This window comes from Tamandua tetradactyla, chromosome 3 (assembly GCF_023851605.1).
Source record: "Tamandua tetradactyla isolate mTamTet1 chromosome 3, mTamTet1.pri, whole genome shotgun sequence".
NCBI lineage: Eukaryota > Metazoa > Chordata > Mammalia > Pilosa > Myrmecophagidae > Tamandua > Tamandua tetradactyla.
Genome location: NC_135329.1, coordinates 170970732 through 170987479, shown reverse-complemented (window position 1 = coordinate 170987479; position 16748 = coordinate 170970732). Strand labels below are relative to the sequence as shown.

General features: G+C 34.6%; 1 protein-coding gene and 1 long non-coding RNA gene across 3 annotated transcripts in view; one reads left to right on the top strand and one right to left on the bottom strand.

Moving 5' to 3' along the window:
• The window catches only part of PGAP1 (post-GPI attachment to proteins inositol deacylase 1), a 128947-nt gene that overhangs the window by 103637 nt on the left and 8562 nt on the right, over window positions 1-16748 (top strand). For both annotated transcript variants that reach the window (XM_077154538.1, XM_077154537.1), the window contains exons 21-26: window positions 10400-10490; window positions 11273-11470; window positions 12438-12573; window positions 13814-13864; window positions 14326-14513; window positions 15818-15922. In XM_077154538.1, the coding sequence (XP_077010653.1) occupies window positions 10400-10490; window positions 11273-11470; window positions 12438-12573; window positions 13814-13864; window positions 14326-14513; window positions 15818-15922 (769 nt within the window). The remainder of the gene's footprint in view (window positions 1-10399; window positions 10491-11272; window positions 11471-12437; window positions 12574-13813; window positions 13865-14325; window positions 14514-15817; window positions 15923-16748) is intronic.
• Window positions 11893-16748, bottom strand: part of LOC143677914 (uncharacterized) — a 65863-nt gene continuing 61007 nt past the window's right edge. The window contains exons 5-6 of the long non-coding RNA XR_013172975.1: window positions 15248-15369; window positions 11893-12132 (exon numbers count right to left, since the gene is read on the bottom strand). This is a non-coding gene — a long non-coding RNA (uncharacterized LOC143677914). The remainder of the gene's footprint in view (window positions 12133-15247; window positions 15370-16748) is intronic.

Below are 16748 nucleotides of genomic sequence, written 5' to 3'. Positions count from 1 at the left end.
CTGGAGACTAAAAGAGATATCAATTTAATGATTCAGCATTCATATTTATTTGTTAAATCCTATCTTCTCTGTATAACTCCACCATCAGTGTTGATCTTTCCATCCCTCTCTTTAGGAGTGTTTGGGCTATAGCAATTCTAAATTTGTATATTGAAAGGTAGGGAGATGGAACTAATATGGGGTAGGGAGATGGAACTATCTGATGTTCTGGAGAGGCTGGGCTAGGTTTCAGGACTTATCTGGACTAAGGACCCATCTGGAGGTTATAGGTTTCTGGAAAGTTACTCTAGTACATGGAATCTTTGTGTAATCTTATATATTGCCCTAGGTGTTCTTTAGGTTTGGCTGGAATCGTCCTGGTTGGGGGTTGGCAGGTTATGATAGGTAGCAAGTTCTAACTGAAGTTTGTGTCAGAGCATCCTCCAGAGTAGCCTCTCAACTCTATTTGAACTCTCTCTGTCACTGTTTGTTTAATAGCAGCCATTCTTATAGGTGTGAGGTGGTATCTCATTGTAGTCTGGATCTGTATTTCCCTTATAGCCAAATGAACATATCTTCATGTGCTTTTGAGCCATCTTTATTTTCTTCAGAAAAAAATGCCTATTCATATCTTTATAATTGGATTGTTTGTTCTTTTGTTGTTGAGTTGTATGATTTCTTTGTGTATACAGGAAATCAAACCTTTGTCCGATATGTGATTTTTAAATATTTTCACCCATTGACTTGACTGCCTCTCACCTTTTTCACAAAGTGTTTTTGAGGTGCAGAAGTGTTTGATTTTGAGGAGTGCCCATATATCTATTTTTTCTTTTGTTGCTTGTGCTTTGGGTATAAAGTTTAGGAAGCTACCTCCTATTACTAGGTTTTGAACATGTCTCCTTACATTTTCTTCTAGAAGCTTTATGGTGCTTTTTCTTATATTTAGGTATTTGATCTACTTGGAGTTGTTTTTGTATAGGGTGTAAAACAGAGGTCCTTTTTCATTCTTTTGGCTTTTGATATCCAGTTCTTCCATGCCCAATTATTGAAAAGACTATTTTGTCCCAGTTCAGAGAATTTGGGGCCCTTGTCAAAAATCAGTTTACCATAGATTTGGTGGTCTATTTCTGCACTTTCAGTTCAATTCCATTGGTCAGTGCTTCTGTTTTTGTGCCAGTGCCATGCCATTTTGACCACTGTGGCTTTATAATAGGTTTTAAAGTCAGGGAGTGTTAATCCTCCCACCTTGTTCTTCTTTTCTTAGTATGCTTTTAGCTATTCAGGTTCTCTTTCCCTTCCAGATGAATTTGGTGGCTAGCTTTTCTAAGTCTTCAAAGTAGGTTGTTGGAATTTTGATTGGTACTGTGTTGAATCTGTAGATCAATCTGGGGAGAATTGACATCTTAACTATATTTAGCCTTCCTGTCCATGAGCAGGGAATGTCTTTGCACCTATTTAGATCTTCTTTGATTTCTTTTAGCAATGCTATATAGTTTTCTGTGTACAAGTCCTTTACGTCCCAAGTTAAGTTCATTCCTGAGTCAGTGTAGCTTGTTTTTGTGTTTCCAGGAATTTGTCCATTTCATCTAAGTTGTCTAGTTCGTTGGCAGATAACTGTTCATAGAAAGCTCTTATGATTTTTTAAATTTCTTCAGGATATGTGGTTTTGACCCCCTCTCCCTCATTTCTGATTTTGTTTATTTGCATCCTCTCTTTTTACTCTTTGTAAGCCTTGCTAGTGGCCCATCAATTTTATTGATTTTTCTCAATAAACCAACTTTTGGTTTTATTGGTTCTTGTTATTGTTCTTTTCTTGTCCTATTCATTTAATTCTGCTTTAATATTTGTTATCTCTCTTCTGTTTGCTTTGGGGTTAGTTTGCTGTTCTTTCTCAAGTTCCTCCAGGTGAGGAGTTAAGTCCTCAATTTTTACTCCTTCTTGTTTTTTAATATAGGCATTCAGGGCAATCAGTTTCCCTCTCTGCACATCCTTTACCACATCCCATATGTTCTGATTCATTGTTTCTCATTAAAAGTTGTCTCCAGATAACTTCTGATTTCTCTAGCAATTTCTCCTTTGACCCACTCATTGTTTATGTGTTATTTAATCTCCATATATTTGTGAAAGTTCTCATTCTTTGGTGGTCATTGGTTTCCAGCTTTATTCCATTATTATCAAAGAAAGTGCTTTGAATAATTTCAATGCTTTAAAATTTATAAGGATCTCTTTTGTTCCCCAGCATATGATCTATCCTGTATAATGTTCCATGAGCACTAAAGAAGAATGTATAGCCTCACGTTTTGTGGTTTAATGACCTATATATGTTTCTTAGGTCTAATTCATTTGTAAAATTATTTAAGGTCTCTATTTCTTTGTTTATCCTGTCTGGTTGTTCTATTTATAGAGGAGAGTGGTATATTCAAGGCTCCTACTATTATTGTTGAAATGTCTTTTGCCCTCTTCAGTTTGCCAATGTCTGCCTCATGTACTTTGTAGCTCCTTGATTGGGAGCATAGACATTTATGATGATTATTTCTTCTTGTATTGTCCCTTTTACTAATATATAGTGTCCATCTTTGCGTCTTATGATGTCTTTACATTTAAAGTCTATTTTGTCTGATATTAGTAGAAGCTACTCCCGCTTTTTTATTTTTTAAAACTTTTATTGTTAAATATAGCAAATATTCAAAGAAAAGATTAAAATATAGTGATTTATAAAGTACCTTTCAATAAGTAGATACAGAACAGATTTCAGAGATTGTTATGTGTTACCATTCCACTATTTCAGATTTTTCCTTCTAGCTGCTCCAAAATATTGGAGTGTATAAGAAATATATTTTTTCTTTTTTGTAAGAAATATACATATATACTAAAAAGCAATAAAAAATAATAAGCAATACATTTCAAAGCGCATCTCAACAATTAGTTGTAGAACAGATTTCAGAGTTTGGTATGAATTATAATTCCACCATTTTAGGTTTTTACTGAAATATACCTACTGGAGACTAATGGAAATATTAGTCTTTTGTCTCCTGCTTTCTTTTGGTTAGAGCTTGCATGGTACATCTTTTTCCATCCTTTCACTTTCGTTCTATTTGTATCCTGGTGTCTAAGATGAGTCTCTTTTAAGCAGCGTATAGCTGGATTATATTGCTTATCTGTTCTGCCAATTTTTATCATTAATGGGTAAATTTAGTCATTCACATTCAAAGTTACTACTCTAAAGGGATTTCTTGAATCCATCATCTTATCCTTTGGATTTTATTTGTCAGATCTCGATATTCTTTTCCCTTTTCTCTTTAAGTTACCGTTACTGGAACTCTTCAGTTCTGTGCTTCCTCTAGACCTCACTCTTCTTTTTTTTTCAGCCAGTAGAACTCCCTTTAGTATTTCTTGTAGGGCTGGTCTCTTTTTGACATATTCTCTCAGGCTTTGTTTGTTTGTGAAAATTTTAATCTCTCCCTCAGTTTGGTTTTTTGTTTTTACATGGGCAGGCACCAGGAATTGAACCCAGGTCTCCAGCACGGCAGGTGAGAGCTCTGCCTGCTGGAGCCACTGTGGCTCACCCTCCCTCAGTTTTGACATCTTAACTATATTTAGTCTTCCAATTCATGAACATGGTGTACCCTTCCATCTATTTAGGTCTTCTGTGATTTCTTTTAACAGTTTCTTGTAGTTTTCTTTGTATAGGTCTTTTGTCTCTTTAGTTAAATTTATTCCTAAGTATTTTATTCTTTTAGTTGCAATTGTAAATGGAATTCGTTTCTTGATTTCCCCCTCAGCTTGTTCATTACTAGTGTATAGAAACACTACAGATTTTTGAATGTTGATCTTGTAACCTGCCACTTTGCTGTACTCGTTTATTAGCTCTAGTAGTTTTGCTGTGGATTTTTCAGGGTTTTCGACGTATAGTATCATATCTGCAAACAGTGATAGTTTTACTTCTTCCTTTCCAATTTTGATGCCTTGTATTTCTTTTTCTTGCCTAATTGCTCTGGCTAGAACTTCCAACATGATGTTGAATAACAGTGGTGATAGTGGACATCCTTGTCTTATTCCTGATCTTAGGGGGAAAGTTTTCAGTTTCTCCCCATTGAGGATGATATTAGCTGTGGGTTTTTCATATATTCCCTTTATCATTTTAAGGAAGTTCCCTTGTATTCCTATCCTTTGAAGTGTTTTCAACAGGAAAGAATGTTGAATTTTGTCAAATGCCTTCTCTGCATCAATCAAGATGATCATGTGATTTTTCTGCTTTGATTTGTTGATATGGTGTATTACATTAATTGATTTTCTTATGTTGAACCATCCTTGCATACCTGGGATGAATCCTACTTGGTCATGATGTATAATTCTTTTAATGTGTTGCTGGATTCGATTTGCTAGAATTTTGTTGAGGATTTTTGCATCTATATTCATTAGAGAGATTGGTCTGTAGTTTTCTTTTTTTGTAATATCTTTGCCTGGTTTTGGTATGAGGGTGATGTTGGCTTCATAGAATGAGTTAGGTAGCATTCCCTCCACTTCAATTTTTTTGAAGAATTTGAGCAGAGTTGGTACTAATTCTTTCTGGAATGTTTGGTAGAATTCACATGTGAAGCCATCTTGTCCTGGGCTTTTCTTTTTGGGAAGCTTTTGAATGACTGATTCAATTTCTTTACTTGTGATTGGTTTGTTGAGGTCATCTATTTCTTCTTGAGTCAAAGTTGGTTGTTCATGCCTTTCTAGGAACTTGTCCATTTCATCTACATTGTTGTATTTATTAGCATAAAGTTGCTCATAGTATCCTGTTATTACCTCCTTTATTTCTGTGAGGTCAGTGGTTATGTCTCCTCTTCCATTTCTGATCTTATTTATTTGCATCCTCTCTCTTCTTCTTTTTGTCAATCTTGCTAAGGGCCCATCAATCTTATTAATTTTCTCATAGAGCCAACTTCTGGTCTTACTGATTTTCTCTATTGTTTTCATGTTTTCAATTTCATTTATTTCTGCTCTAATCTTTGTTATTTCTTTCCTTTTGCTTGCTTTGGGGTTAGTTTGCTGTTCTTTCTCCAGTTCTTCCAAGTGGACAGTTAATTCCCGAATTTTTGCCCTTTCTTCTTTTTTGATATAGGCATTTAGGGCAATAGATTTCCCTCTTAGCACTGCCTTTGCTGTGCCCCATAAGTTTTGATATGTTGTGTTTTCATTTTCATTCGCCTCGAGATATTTACTGATTTCTTTTGTAATTTCTTCCTTGACCCACTGGTTGTTTAAGAGTGTGTTGTTGAGCCTCCACGTATTTGTGAATTTTCTGGTACTCTGCCTATTATTGATTTCCAACTTCATTCCTTTATGATCTGAGAAAGTGTGGTGTATGATTTCAATCTTTTTAAATTTGTTGAGACTTGCTTTGTGACCCAGCATATGGTCTATCTTTGAGAATGCTCCAGGAGCACTTGAGAAAAAGGTGTATCCTGCTGTTGTGGGGTGTAATGTCCCATAAATGTCTGTTAAGTCTAGCTCATTTATTGTAATATTCAAATTCTCCATTTCTTTATTGATCCTCTGTCTAGATGTTCTGTCCATTGATGAGAGTGGGGAATTGAAGTCTCCAACTATTATGGTAGATGTGTCTATTTCCCTTTTCAGTATTTGTAGTGTTTGCCTCATGTATTTTGGGGCATTCTGGTTCGGTGCATAAATATTTATGATTGTTATTTCTTCTTGTTGAATTGTTCCTTTTATTAGTAGATAGTATCCTTCTTTTGTCTCTTAACAGTTTTACATTTGAAGTCTAATTTGTTGGATATTAGTTAGCTACTCCTGCTCTTTTCTGGTTGTTATTTGCATGAAATATCTTTTCCCAACCTTTCACTTTCAACCTATGTTTATCTTTGGGTCTAAGATGTGTTTCCTGTAGACAGCATATAGAAGAATCCTGTTTTTTAATCCATTCTGCCAGTCTATGTCTTTTGATTGGGGAGTTCAGCCCATTAACATTTAGTGTTATTACTGTTTGGGTAGTACTTTCCTCTACCATTTTGCCTTTTGTATTTTATATGTCATATCTAATTTTCCTTCTTTCTACACTCTTCTCCACACCTTTCTCTTCTGTCTTTTTGTATCTATCTCTAGTGCTCCCTTTAGTATTTCTTGCAGAGTTGGTCTCTTGGTCACAAATTCTCTCAGTGACTTTTTGTCTGAAAATGTTTTAATTTCTCCCTCATTTTTGAAGGACAGTTTTGCTGGATATAGAATTCTTGATAGGCAGTTTTTCTCTTTTAGTAATTTAAATATATCATCCCACTGTCTTCTCGCCTCCATGGTTTCTGCTGAGAAATCTACACATAGTCTTATTGGGTTTCCCTTGTATGTGATGGATTGCTTTTCTCTTGCTGCTTTCAAGAGTCCCTCAGTTTTGAAGGACAATTTGGCTGGGTACGGAATTCTTGGCTGGAAGTTTTTCTCTTTCAGATCTTAAATATATCCTACCACTCCCTTCTCACCTCTGTAGTGTCAGCTGAGTAGTCTGAACTCAGTTTTATGTGGTTTCCCCTTGTATGTAGTAGTTTGGTTTCTCTCTTGTTCCTTTCAGGACAACATTTGGCAGACTGATTAGTATGTGTCTTGGGTAAGCCTATTTGAATTTATTCTATTTGGAATTTGTTGGGCTTTAATTTGCATATTTATGGTTTTTATAATGGTTATGAAATTTCCCCCCATTATCTTCATAACCCTTACTAATCTTCCTGGTCCTTTATTCTTCTCCTTCTGGGACATCAATGATTCTTGTATTTGTGCCCTCTGCTTTGTCCATCATTTCCCTGAGTTCCAATTCAAAATTTTTCATCTTTTTTGTCATTTGCTCTTTTATGCATTTGAAATCAGTTGTCCTGTCCTCTAGTTTACTTATTCTTTCTTCTGCCTCTTCAAATGCGCTATTGTGTCTATAGTATATTTTTTATTTCATCTATAGCATCTTTAAGCTCTGTAATATCTGCTATTTTTCTATTTATTCTTTCAAATTCCTCTTTATGCTCTTCTATTGTCTCCTTGATCTCCTTTATGTCATTAGCCACCCAACTGATTTTATTTAGTACAGTAATATGAACATCTTTGATTAGTTATTCCAAAGTCTGTGTCTCCTCCAGTGTTTTAATTTGGTCATTAGACTGGACTGTATCTGTCCGCATCTTCATGTGTTTAGTGATCTTCTGTTGTCTTTACGGCATGTAAATATCTTGATAAGGTTACTTTGAAAGTTGATTTCCTTCAGTAGTCTAAATCTTTGTATTTGTGGATGGATGTGAAACACTGTACGGAGCGTGGAGATGGGCACAATAGTGCAGTGATGGGTTGCAGCACAGCTGTATGCCATGTTGTGGATGCTATGCTGGTACCTGTGAGACTGGGGTGTGGGTTGCAAGATTGTGGAGGTACGTTGCAGGGATGGTGGGGGTGAGGTGCAGCTGAGACAGACCTTGGAGCGCAGGAGCAGGGTGCAGCATACAGCATAGCAGACACAGAGTTAGGGCATGTTGGGAGGCGAATGGAGGCCCTGAGTGGATGTGCTGGGACTGGTATGATGCAGGTGGGCATGTGGAGTTTGTGTGTTGTGGGTGTCAGGGTATGGGGTACAGGGCACAGATGTCGGGGCACAGGGAAGGCAGGGCATATTTGTGTCTTTGCTCGGGTGATGGGTTTTGGGTGGCTGGAATGCAGATATGCAAGTGCGTAGGGGTGCAGAGGTTGCCGGACGTGTGTCAGGAGTGGATGATGGCCAGTAATTGGGGCCCTGGTGCAGGTCAGGTGTGCAGGTGTTGGAGGGTAGGGCGGGTGAGGCAGTGGTGGACGCATGTGCAGGCTGAGGGCATCTCATAGCACAAATGCCCACGAGAGCACCTGCCAGGTTTGGAGACGGGCGCTTGTGCTGGGGGGTCAGGCAAGCGTGTGCATGTATGCAGAGTAGGGCAGGTTGGGTGCATAGGTCAAGAGGTCAGTGCAGGGAAATATGGATTCCCTGTGGGGAGGATGTTGCTGTGTGCATGCAGGAGTCTGTGGGACAGGTCCCTGTGAAGGTGTGACCTGAGTAAAGAAGGTGAGCACAGTGGTGGGAGGGACAAGAGTTAAGAGGAGGTTTAGATTTCCTATTTGGCGAAGTGTGTTTATTGGTTATCTTTCTCTTGGGAAAATGAAATTATCTAAAATTGAGAGTGTTGATGGATTGTGGGCTTTGCACATTATACATGATGCCTGAAGAATGCAGGTGACTGGAGGATGCACTGAGAAGTAGATTGGCGAACAGTGGTATACACATATGATTGAATGTTGTGCTGCTATAGAAAGGAACGAGGTTGTGAGTCTTGCAACGATATGAATGAATGTGTGGGACATTTAGTGAGGCAAAATAAATCAGAAATGAAAGAACAATTATGGTATGGCCTCCTTTAGAAAATGCTTATAAATAAAACAGGGACCTAGATTCTGGATTGTAAGCTTTTATAACAGTAACATTTAGTCAAGAGTGGTAATTGTTATTTCTGGATTTTGAGAGACTTTTATATATATGTGTGTGTGTATATATATATATAACCTGTTGTTTAGAGATAAGAATGAAGTCGATCAGGTCTGCCCTGCAGCCCGGATGTGCAGGTGACTGCCTGCAGGGGGCAGGGAGGAGGAGGTTGGGGTTGAGGGGCTGGATGCAAGTGCACAGGTCTCAGGAGGGGCAAGGCAAGACTGTATGCTTGTGCTGCAGAGGTGGGTCAGGCTGGAACAGGCTTGCACACATGTGCAGGGCAAGGGTGTGGGGCAGGGATCTGTGATCAGGGTGGGGGTGCTTGGAGCATGGTTGGGGTTGGGTCATGGGGTTCAGGTGGGTGAGGTGTGGGAGGAGTCATGGGTCATGAATGGTGGGCTGTAAGCATGAGGGGAACACTTTCAAGGAACACAACTTGGCTTACTTACTTGTCCCAGTCTCCCTGTCTGTGCACTCCTGAGGGCTCTGGGCCTCCGTTTGGAAAAGGGCACGCTAGTCTGTTTGCACTAGCTGCACGGTTTCTGGTTCTCTGTGTCTCATTTCTTGTGCTTTTTCAAACAGAGCTTCTTTTTGTGGTGTAGAAGACCCTCCCAGGTCACTTACACCTGGGAATTGCTGTTCCAGGCATTTTTCTGTCACTTCTAGCTTTTCCTTGGAGCAGGGGTGAACTCAACCTATCCTGTTCTGCCATCTTCCCGGAACTGCTAATTGATTATTAAAAATACAGGTTTTATATCTGGATAGTCCTCTGTGACCTCAGGGATATGTGTTATTTAATAAATAGAACCAAGTACGGGATTATGCTTCAAACCAGTTAAAGTAGTAGTTCTGAACCAGTTGTGCAGAGCAGAAAATCACTATGGGTCATACTCACTAAAATAGTGGTAACCAAAAAGACAATGAGTATTAGTGAGGATATGGAGAAATTGGAAACTTCAGACAATGTTGGTAGGAAAATAAAATGGTGAAGCTGCCTTGAAAGACATCTGGCAATTTCTCAAATAATTAAACATACAGTTATCGTATGACCCAACAACTCTACTCCTAGATGTATACATAAGAGAAATTAAAATATATGTCTACCCATAAACTTATACACAAATATTCATAACAGCATAATTTATAACAGCCAAAAATTGAAAACAGTCCAAATGTCCATAACTAACGAATGGGTAAATAAGTTGTGATGTATCCATAAAGTAGAATATTATTCAGCATTAAAGATAAAATTGAAGTACTGATTGATACATGGTACAGCATAATTGAACCTTGAAAACATTATGTTAAGTGAAAGAAGCCAATCACAATGAACCACATATTATATGTTTCCATTTATATAAAAATCTATTCTAAGTAAATCTATAAGTACAAAAAGTAGATTAGTGGTTTCCTATGGTTAGGGGCCTGAGGGATAGTTGGGGGAATATGACTAAGGAAAATGGAATTTCTTTTCGGGGCAATGAAAATGTTCTAAAATTGATTGTGATAAATGGATGTATACTTCTGTGAATATAATAAAAATCATTGAATTGTATTCTTTAAAAGGGTGAATTGTATGGTATGTGAATTTTATCTTAATAAAGTGGTTTTTAAAAAAATTACCTGTGGAACTTGGTAAAAATACAAATGGTACCCCAGCTTTGACTTCCCGAATATGATTCTCTTGGCCTGAGCATCTAGATTTTTGTTTATGTTTCACAAATGATTGTAATTTGTACCTTGGTATGAGAACCACCAAATTACAGTAATTTAATCTTTCAAGAAGTCTCTGTGATAGTAATGAAGAAGACTCTTGCTTTCTCTCACATGAAATATGTTGCTCTTGTTGACAATGCAAGTATATCACATATTTAATATCAGTGAATTTTCTACTGCATGTGATTTTTTATTAATCACTAGGTCATTGCTTAGAATATGCTACTATGTTGGATAAAGAAGCCAAACCATACAAAGTTGATCCTTTTGTAATTATGGTGAAGTTTCTGTTGGGGTAAGTTATTATGTAATAGATTTTTTTTTATTATGTAATAATGATTTTGATTTTGTTTTATATATAAGATGTTATGTTTGGCTCCATAATGTAATACAAATGTCCATGCAAATGTGGAAATTGACTTGTTTCATTAATGAAAAAAATCTTATTTAATGAAGACCTAATATATCAACATTTACTTCAGTAGAATAACTGTAATTATTGATATTATATATATCAGTCTAAACTTCAATTGTAAGTAAACTAGGACTTTAATGTTTGCAAAAGGTTATATATATGGTCCATGATTTTTGAAACTTTCAGATTCACAAACACAAACCATAGGGTTTGATGAAATAGGGCCTTGTCATATTCTCTTACTTCCCATATAAAGTGTATTTTGGACTAATTTAATATTCCATTCTCAATACGTTCACATTTTTTATATTTTGGTTAACAACCATTACTTTCATAGGTCTCTTTGCTTCCATCACTACTACTAGCTATTGGCTTTCTAATTTAAAATAATAATAATTATGATACTTATTACCTCATGTAAGCATCAATGGAGAGTGGTGAGCTGAATTGAGACTCTAATGCTTAAAGATCGGTATGTTCACATACAAGATAAATGACTCATCCATACAAGGAATTCAAATTTGTTTTTCAACAAAATTATGAACTACTTGTATCTTGGAATTTCAGTGACACTAGTAAATGGTCAAACACCTCAAATATTAACTCCTTGTGATCCAGTAGTTGGTTTTTTATTTGCCTTTTTTGTATTTTTTTATCCACAGGTATAAATGGTTTAAGGAATTATGGGATGCATTATTGTTACCAGAACTAGATGCCATCATTTTAACTAGTCAGAGTATGTGTTTCCCCCTTGTTTCCTTGATTCTCTTTCTATTTGGAACATGTACTGCCTACTGGGGTGGCCTCCTTTCTTCAACATTTATGAGACTCCTTTCTTCATTGTGGCTAGCTTTGAAAAGGTAAAGAATGAATGACTAAAAACTTTCTTATTGCTCTAAATTAAGAAAAAAAGTATTCTAATAGGGAACCTTATAATTAATTGGTTTTCACTAAACTTTAATTTCTACGGAGAGATTTATAGCTAGCAGAAGCATAGGTTAGTATTCAAGTTACATCTTTGTCAAATCTAATCATTTATAGCAAGTTAAATGCTACATTTGATTTTGACCTTATTGTTCCATAGTTAATCAAGCGGTGTGACAAATTACACAAGTATTTTTAAATTGTACTGTTCTAAAGCTTTTCTAGGAGGAATTGTTTATCAGAAAATGGTTTTATATACAAACATTTGTAATCAAATTGAAGAGCAAGACACTCTAATCAAGACATTTAGGATCTGATTAGATGAGTTGTATAAGAACTCTAAAAACATTGCCTAGAGTTTTATTATAGGCCCAAAGATATATTTCGAATCTAAAGCTACTGGTAGCCTTTTCTGGTAAATCACCAAGCAAGTTTACATTGCTACTTCTCTTCACTGTATTACATGGTTTATTCTCATGGACGGGATGATGGTGTGGTGCTTCTTCCTCCACCCTTCTGAAGTTTCTGACAGGGATTCTGAACATCATCATGCATCTGAGTGATCTTGATTTCATGAAATAGAAAGTTGTTCTTCTTCCTATCAAGATTGGAGATGCACAGCACAGGATTTATATAGAGTTAATGATTATCTTTGGCAACATTTTTTCTTCCTTAGTACAAATATCAGCCATACAGTATCTAAATGGAAGAGGAGCTATCACAGTGTATTACAGAACTTACAATCAAAGATATGTAACCATTTGCCTTTATTAAGAATACTGCTTATCTTACGATACTTGGATATTAATATGCAGGAGAGGCTAATAGAATTTCATTTTCTTCTTATAAATGACTATAAATATCACTAATACATTTTTAAAAGCTTTATTCTTGTTATTCCAGACCCTGTGAACTTCCTAAAGATATCAAGGTGATGTCACCAGACTTGCCCTTTTTGACAACTGTTTTGATCATAGTTAGTTGGGCAACTTGTGGAGCATTCGCCATACTTCTTACTTATCTTTACTATGTGTTAAAGGTATGTCAAATCAGCAAAGCCAGCCAGTCAGACTTAGAATGTCCTGTAGACAATTGACAACAAAAATTGTACTTTAACTATGCAGTAACCTTTTGTTATCTGACAGATTTAAATATAAAGTTTCTTTTTAACATTTTAGTTATTTAAATTATGTACAGTTAACTTGAGAGCTGTACATAATCTGAGTTGTGTTTCTTTGTTGAAAAAATAAAAGGAAGAGGGGGAAGATCTTATTTGTTTCATCTTGCAAATGATGTTAACTTAAAAAATGTTTTACTGAAGCAGTTTTTATTCACACTTCCCTTTTGAGTATGTGTGAGAGACAAAACAAAAAAGTTATGTCAGTGGGATCAAGCTATCAATCATGCTGAGATAATGTAGAATGTTACTAAAATTACAAGACAATGATAAAAATAATTAGGTTGGTAATTTTACTGAGGAAGTGAAAAATACTTCCAAGAAGGCTGACAACTTTACAGGAAAAGCTAGGCAGTCATACAGCTGCATACTAATCCCATTGAGAGACAGTTGATATCATTTGATATTGAAAGACAGTAGATAATTTTCTTCTGTTTCAAACAAAGGTGTTCTTGTCTCTGCTTTTAATACGAATATATATACATTATTGTAGATAATTGTTAGTTTGAATTTTGGGGTGTCTGAAGAAAATTTGTGTGCATCAGGAAAAGCTATTTAGAGCTATTTTGATTTACAAATATGATATTTTCAGGGTTTTTTAAGGCATTTCAAACAACTGACTCAATGAGAAAGCTTTTTCAAACACTTAAATAATTTAAGGAAACCTAATAAATTAAACTTATAAAGTTCCTCAGGGCTTGTGAACATTTCACTACTGTATATTATTGTGTTCAGATTTTCAAATATGTAAAACATATTAAACTCTTTATACTGTATTGAATATAATCAAATCTTCAATTCTTAAGACACTTTAAGGCATCATTCAAACATAGGATTAGAGGATGTAGATGGTATAGCACTATATTCTGGCCTGAACATTCTCTAGAAGTTTGTTTTGCTTTCCTTTTTTAAAAATCCGTAATAGCAAATGTATATTTATTGTTTATCTTTACTAAAATAAAATTTTGTAAACGTATAAATAAATTTCCAGTTGTTTTGATTTTTAATATTTCAGATTACAATGCTTCTCAGTTTTAATAGAATTAGTTACATTTTTTGTTTCAAAATAGAAGTAAATTAAAATGTCACTTTCTTTTCCTAGATTGTTCATCTGGAAGCCAGCCTAACAGCTTTTAAAAACAGTCAGACTGTGGTAAGTTTTTCAAAACTCTACACCATGAAAGGACATAGAAAAAAATAAAATATTATTTTAAAAGGTTAGGATTTTACAGTGTTTTAAAAGTTACTATGAATTCAAATAACTTTAAGAAAAATGAACCTGATGTTAAATTACCCTTAGATCATTTTAAATTTACCTTGATCTTTGTGAATACATACATGATTTTTGTTGTTACAAATTATCATCTTTTAAATTTTATTTTGAGTGATTACTTAAAGGTATACTCTAAACGGTAAAAATAGCAAACAAAAGAATAAATATTTTATGCTGAAACCATTTTAAGCACTTTTTAAACAAGGTAATTTCAGTATTTTTGTCAGCTTGGTAATAGGAAGATGTACTTATTTAGCTGTTAAATAATTGAATATGTTTCTAAATAAAACATCTTAAATTTACTTTTGTTTACTTAGTATCTTGATATTTTTACTTTACAGAATATCAAACACTCTAGAAAAAGTGAAAAGAAAACTAATCACCATAAGGACTCTATAGTATACCATCTTTGTTTATCTGCTAATGATGCTGAAGATAGTCTTCACATGCACAAGACTGTGATTAACTTACTAACATGGATTGTATTACTCAGCATGCCATCTTTTATTTATTGGTTGAAGAATCTTAGGTGTGTTTTCTTTATATAATTGTAATTTATGTGGTTCAAACAGTAAATATCTATGAGTTGAGACTTGCTAGATTCCCAGTGGTTCAAAAGAACAGTTTCTCAAGAACAGGAAGCTATATATTACTTGAATTTATTTTCAGTACATTCACATTTTCTCCCTTATCATGAGAACATAAAATTTGGGAATATAAACTTCCCTAAAAATCTGCCAATGAAAGAATGAATTTTATTTCAATCATTTTACCTTTAGCCTTATTTGAGTCTAAACCTATGCTAGAATGTGCTTTGGCTTGTTAACTTCAGGTATTCATAATGGTAATGCTTTACGTATGTTTCAATTCATGATTCAATTTTATGTTTTCTTAACTATTTCGGAAACAAAATGCTTACATTTTTTAAAAAAATAAAAATAATGGAAAAATTGTCTGCTTTTTTAATATGCCCCATACATTGAACTAAATAAATGATCGGCTGTTTTACTACTGAAAACCATCATTTGCTGTGCTACCTAAGTTAAATTTGAGTCTGAAGATGCCCTCCAAGATTATATATAGAATTTTAAATTAGTAAATTGCTACCAAAAAAAAAAAAGCCTGCCTCATCTAAGTGGTAGTTGAACCCCTACTCAATATAGATTTTAGAAATAGTATTACACTCCAGATTATCTAAATACTGCAGTTTTTTTAAAAGTCATCAGAACCAACATACATTCAATCAGTTAAATAAAAAGTTACCAGATGTTAGTATCCTTCTTTGTCCTTCATTTTAGTCAAGATTTAGAATTTGGTTCCCAGATTTGAAGTTAGAAATATTTGAGGAGCACAAATTTATGACTCTGAAAGGCTGTAGAGTTTTCCTGTCAATAAATGCAAGAGATGCAAATTTGGATTTTAAGAAGATAAAGGACAATAACTTTATATAAGCCTTTTATCTGCTTTTTATAGAACAGCCTTAATATATTTCAATTTCTTTTATAAAAACTTTATATTAATGACATTTCAGGTTGTAAAGCTTATTGTAGCAAGAAAGTACTTCCATATTGGATATTTTCCGTATTGGAAAAATATTGGGTATTTTCATTTCCTTTACTAATTTCTCAACATTATGTTCTATACAAAACCTTGGGTATAAATGATTTAGAGCAAAAGTTATTTATCAGAGATTTCATGAGCTGTTTAGAGCTCTCATTATCCATATCACTACTGTAACATTTTAAAACTTATTTAATTTTATTGATTCTGATAATTTTAAATGATTGAGTATATTTTAAGTATTATGTTTTAACTTTTTTCTTTTTGATATAGGTATTGCTTAAAGCTTAATCCTGATCCATGTAAACCTTTGGCATTTATCCTTATTCCTACTATGGCGATTCTTGGAAATACTTACACTGTTTCAGTAAAATCAAGGTATAGTAGTTTACCCTTTCTTTTTCTCACTTCTGTTCCTGGCCTTTATCATTGTTTATTTTGTATCTGAAATATGCTCTTTATTCTTGCTTACACTGATAGTTCCTAAAACTAATGCAATAATAGGAATCATGATTTATGTACAAGTATAATAAGCTTATTTTCTTAATTATAGGTTTTACTTGTTAAGATACAGTATTTTTTCCTTTAAAAAGTTCTCTTTTACTCACATGGAAAAATAATGAAATGTGACCCCACCATACAGCATACAAAAAAAAAGTTATCCCTTAAGTAGTTCAGTGGTAGAATTCTTGCCTGTCACACAGGAGACCCAGGTTCAATTCCTGGCCCATATATTACAAAAAAAAAAAAGTTATCCCTTAAAATAATATGATGTCTGGGATTTACTTCCAAAAAGCACAGGAGGGGAAGTGGGAGAAATAGATAGGAATTTAGGTGCGATAAGATGACCATGACTTTGATAATTTTTTGAAATTGGGTAATGTATGCATTATACTATTCGGCCTACTTTTGTATATATTTGAAATTCTCCATAATAAATGTTTATCTTTTCATTGACTAGTTGTCTCCTCTGGGAGTCTTTTTGTTTAATTCTGGCAGATATTTGCAAATATTCTAGAATCAGCATATCTGGAGTTTAAATCTTGGCTCTGCCATTTAGTAACTTTTGTCTTTAGGCAAGTTTCTTAGCCCCTCATATCCTCAAGAGTTATAGTCTTTTCTTTATAGTATTTTTCTTTTAAAAATGTTTAGTGTCTTGTCATGTGCTCCTGTTCTTGGGAACTAAGAATGCTGCTTCTCTTTT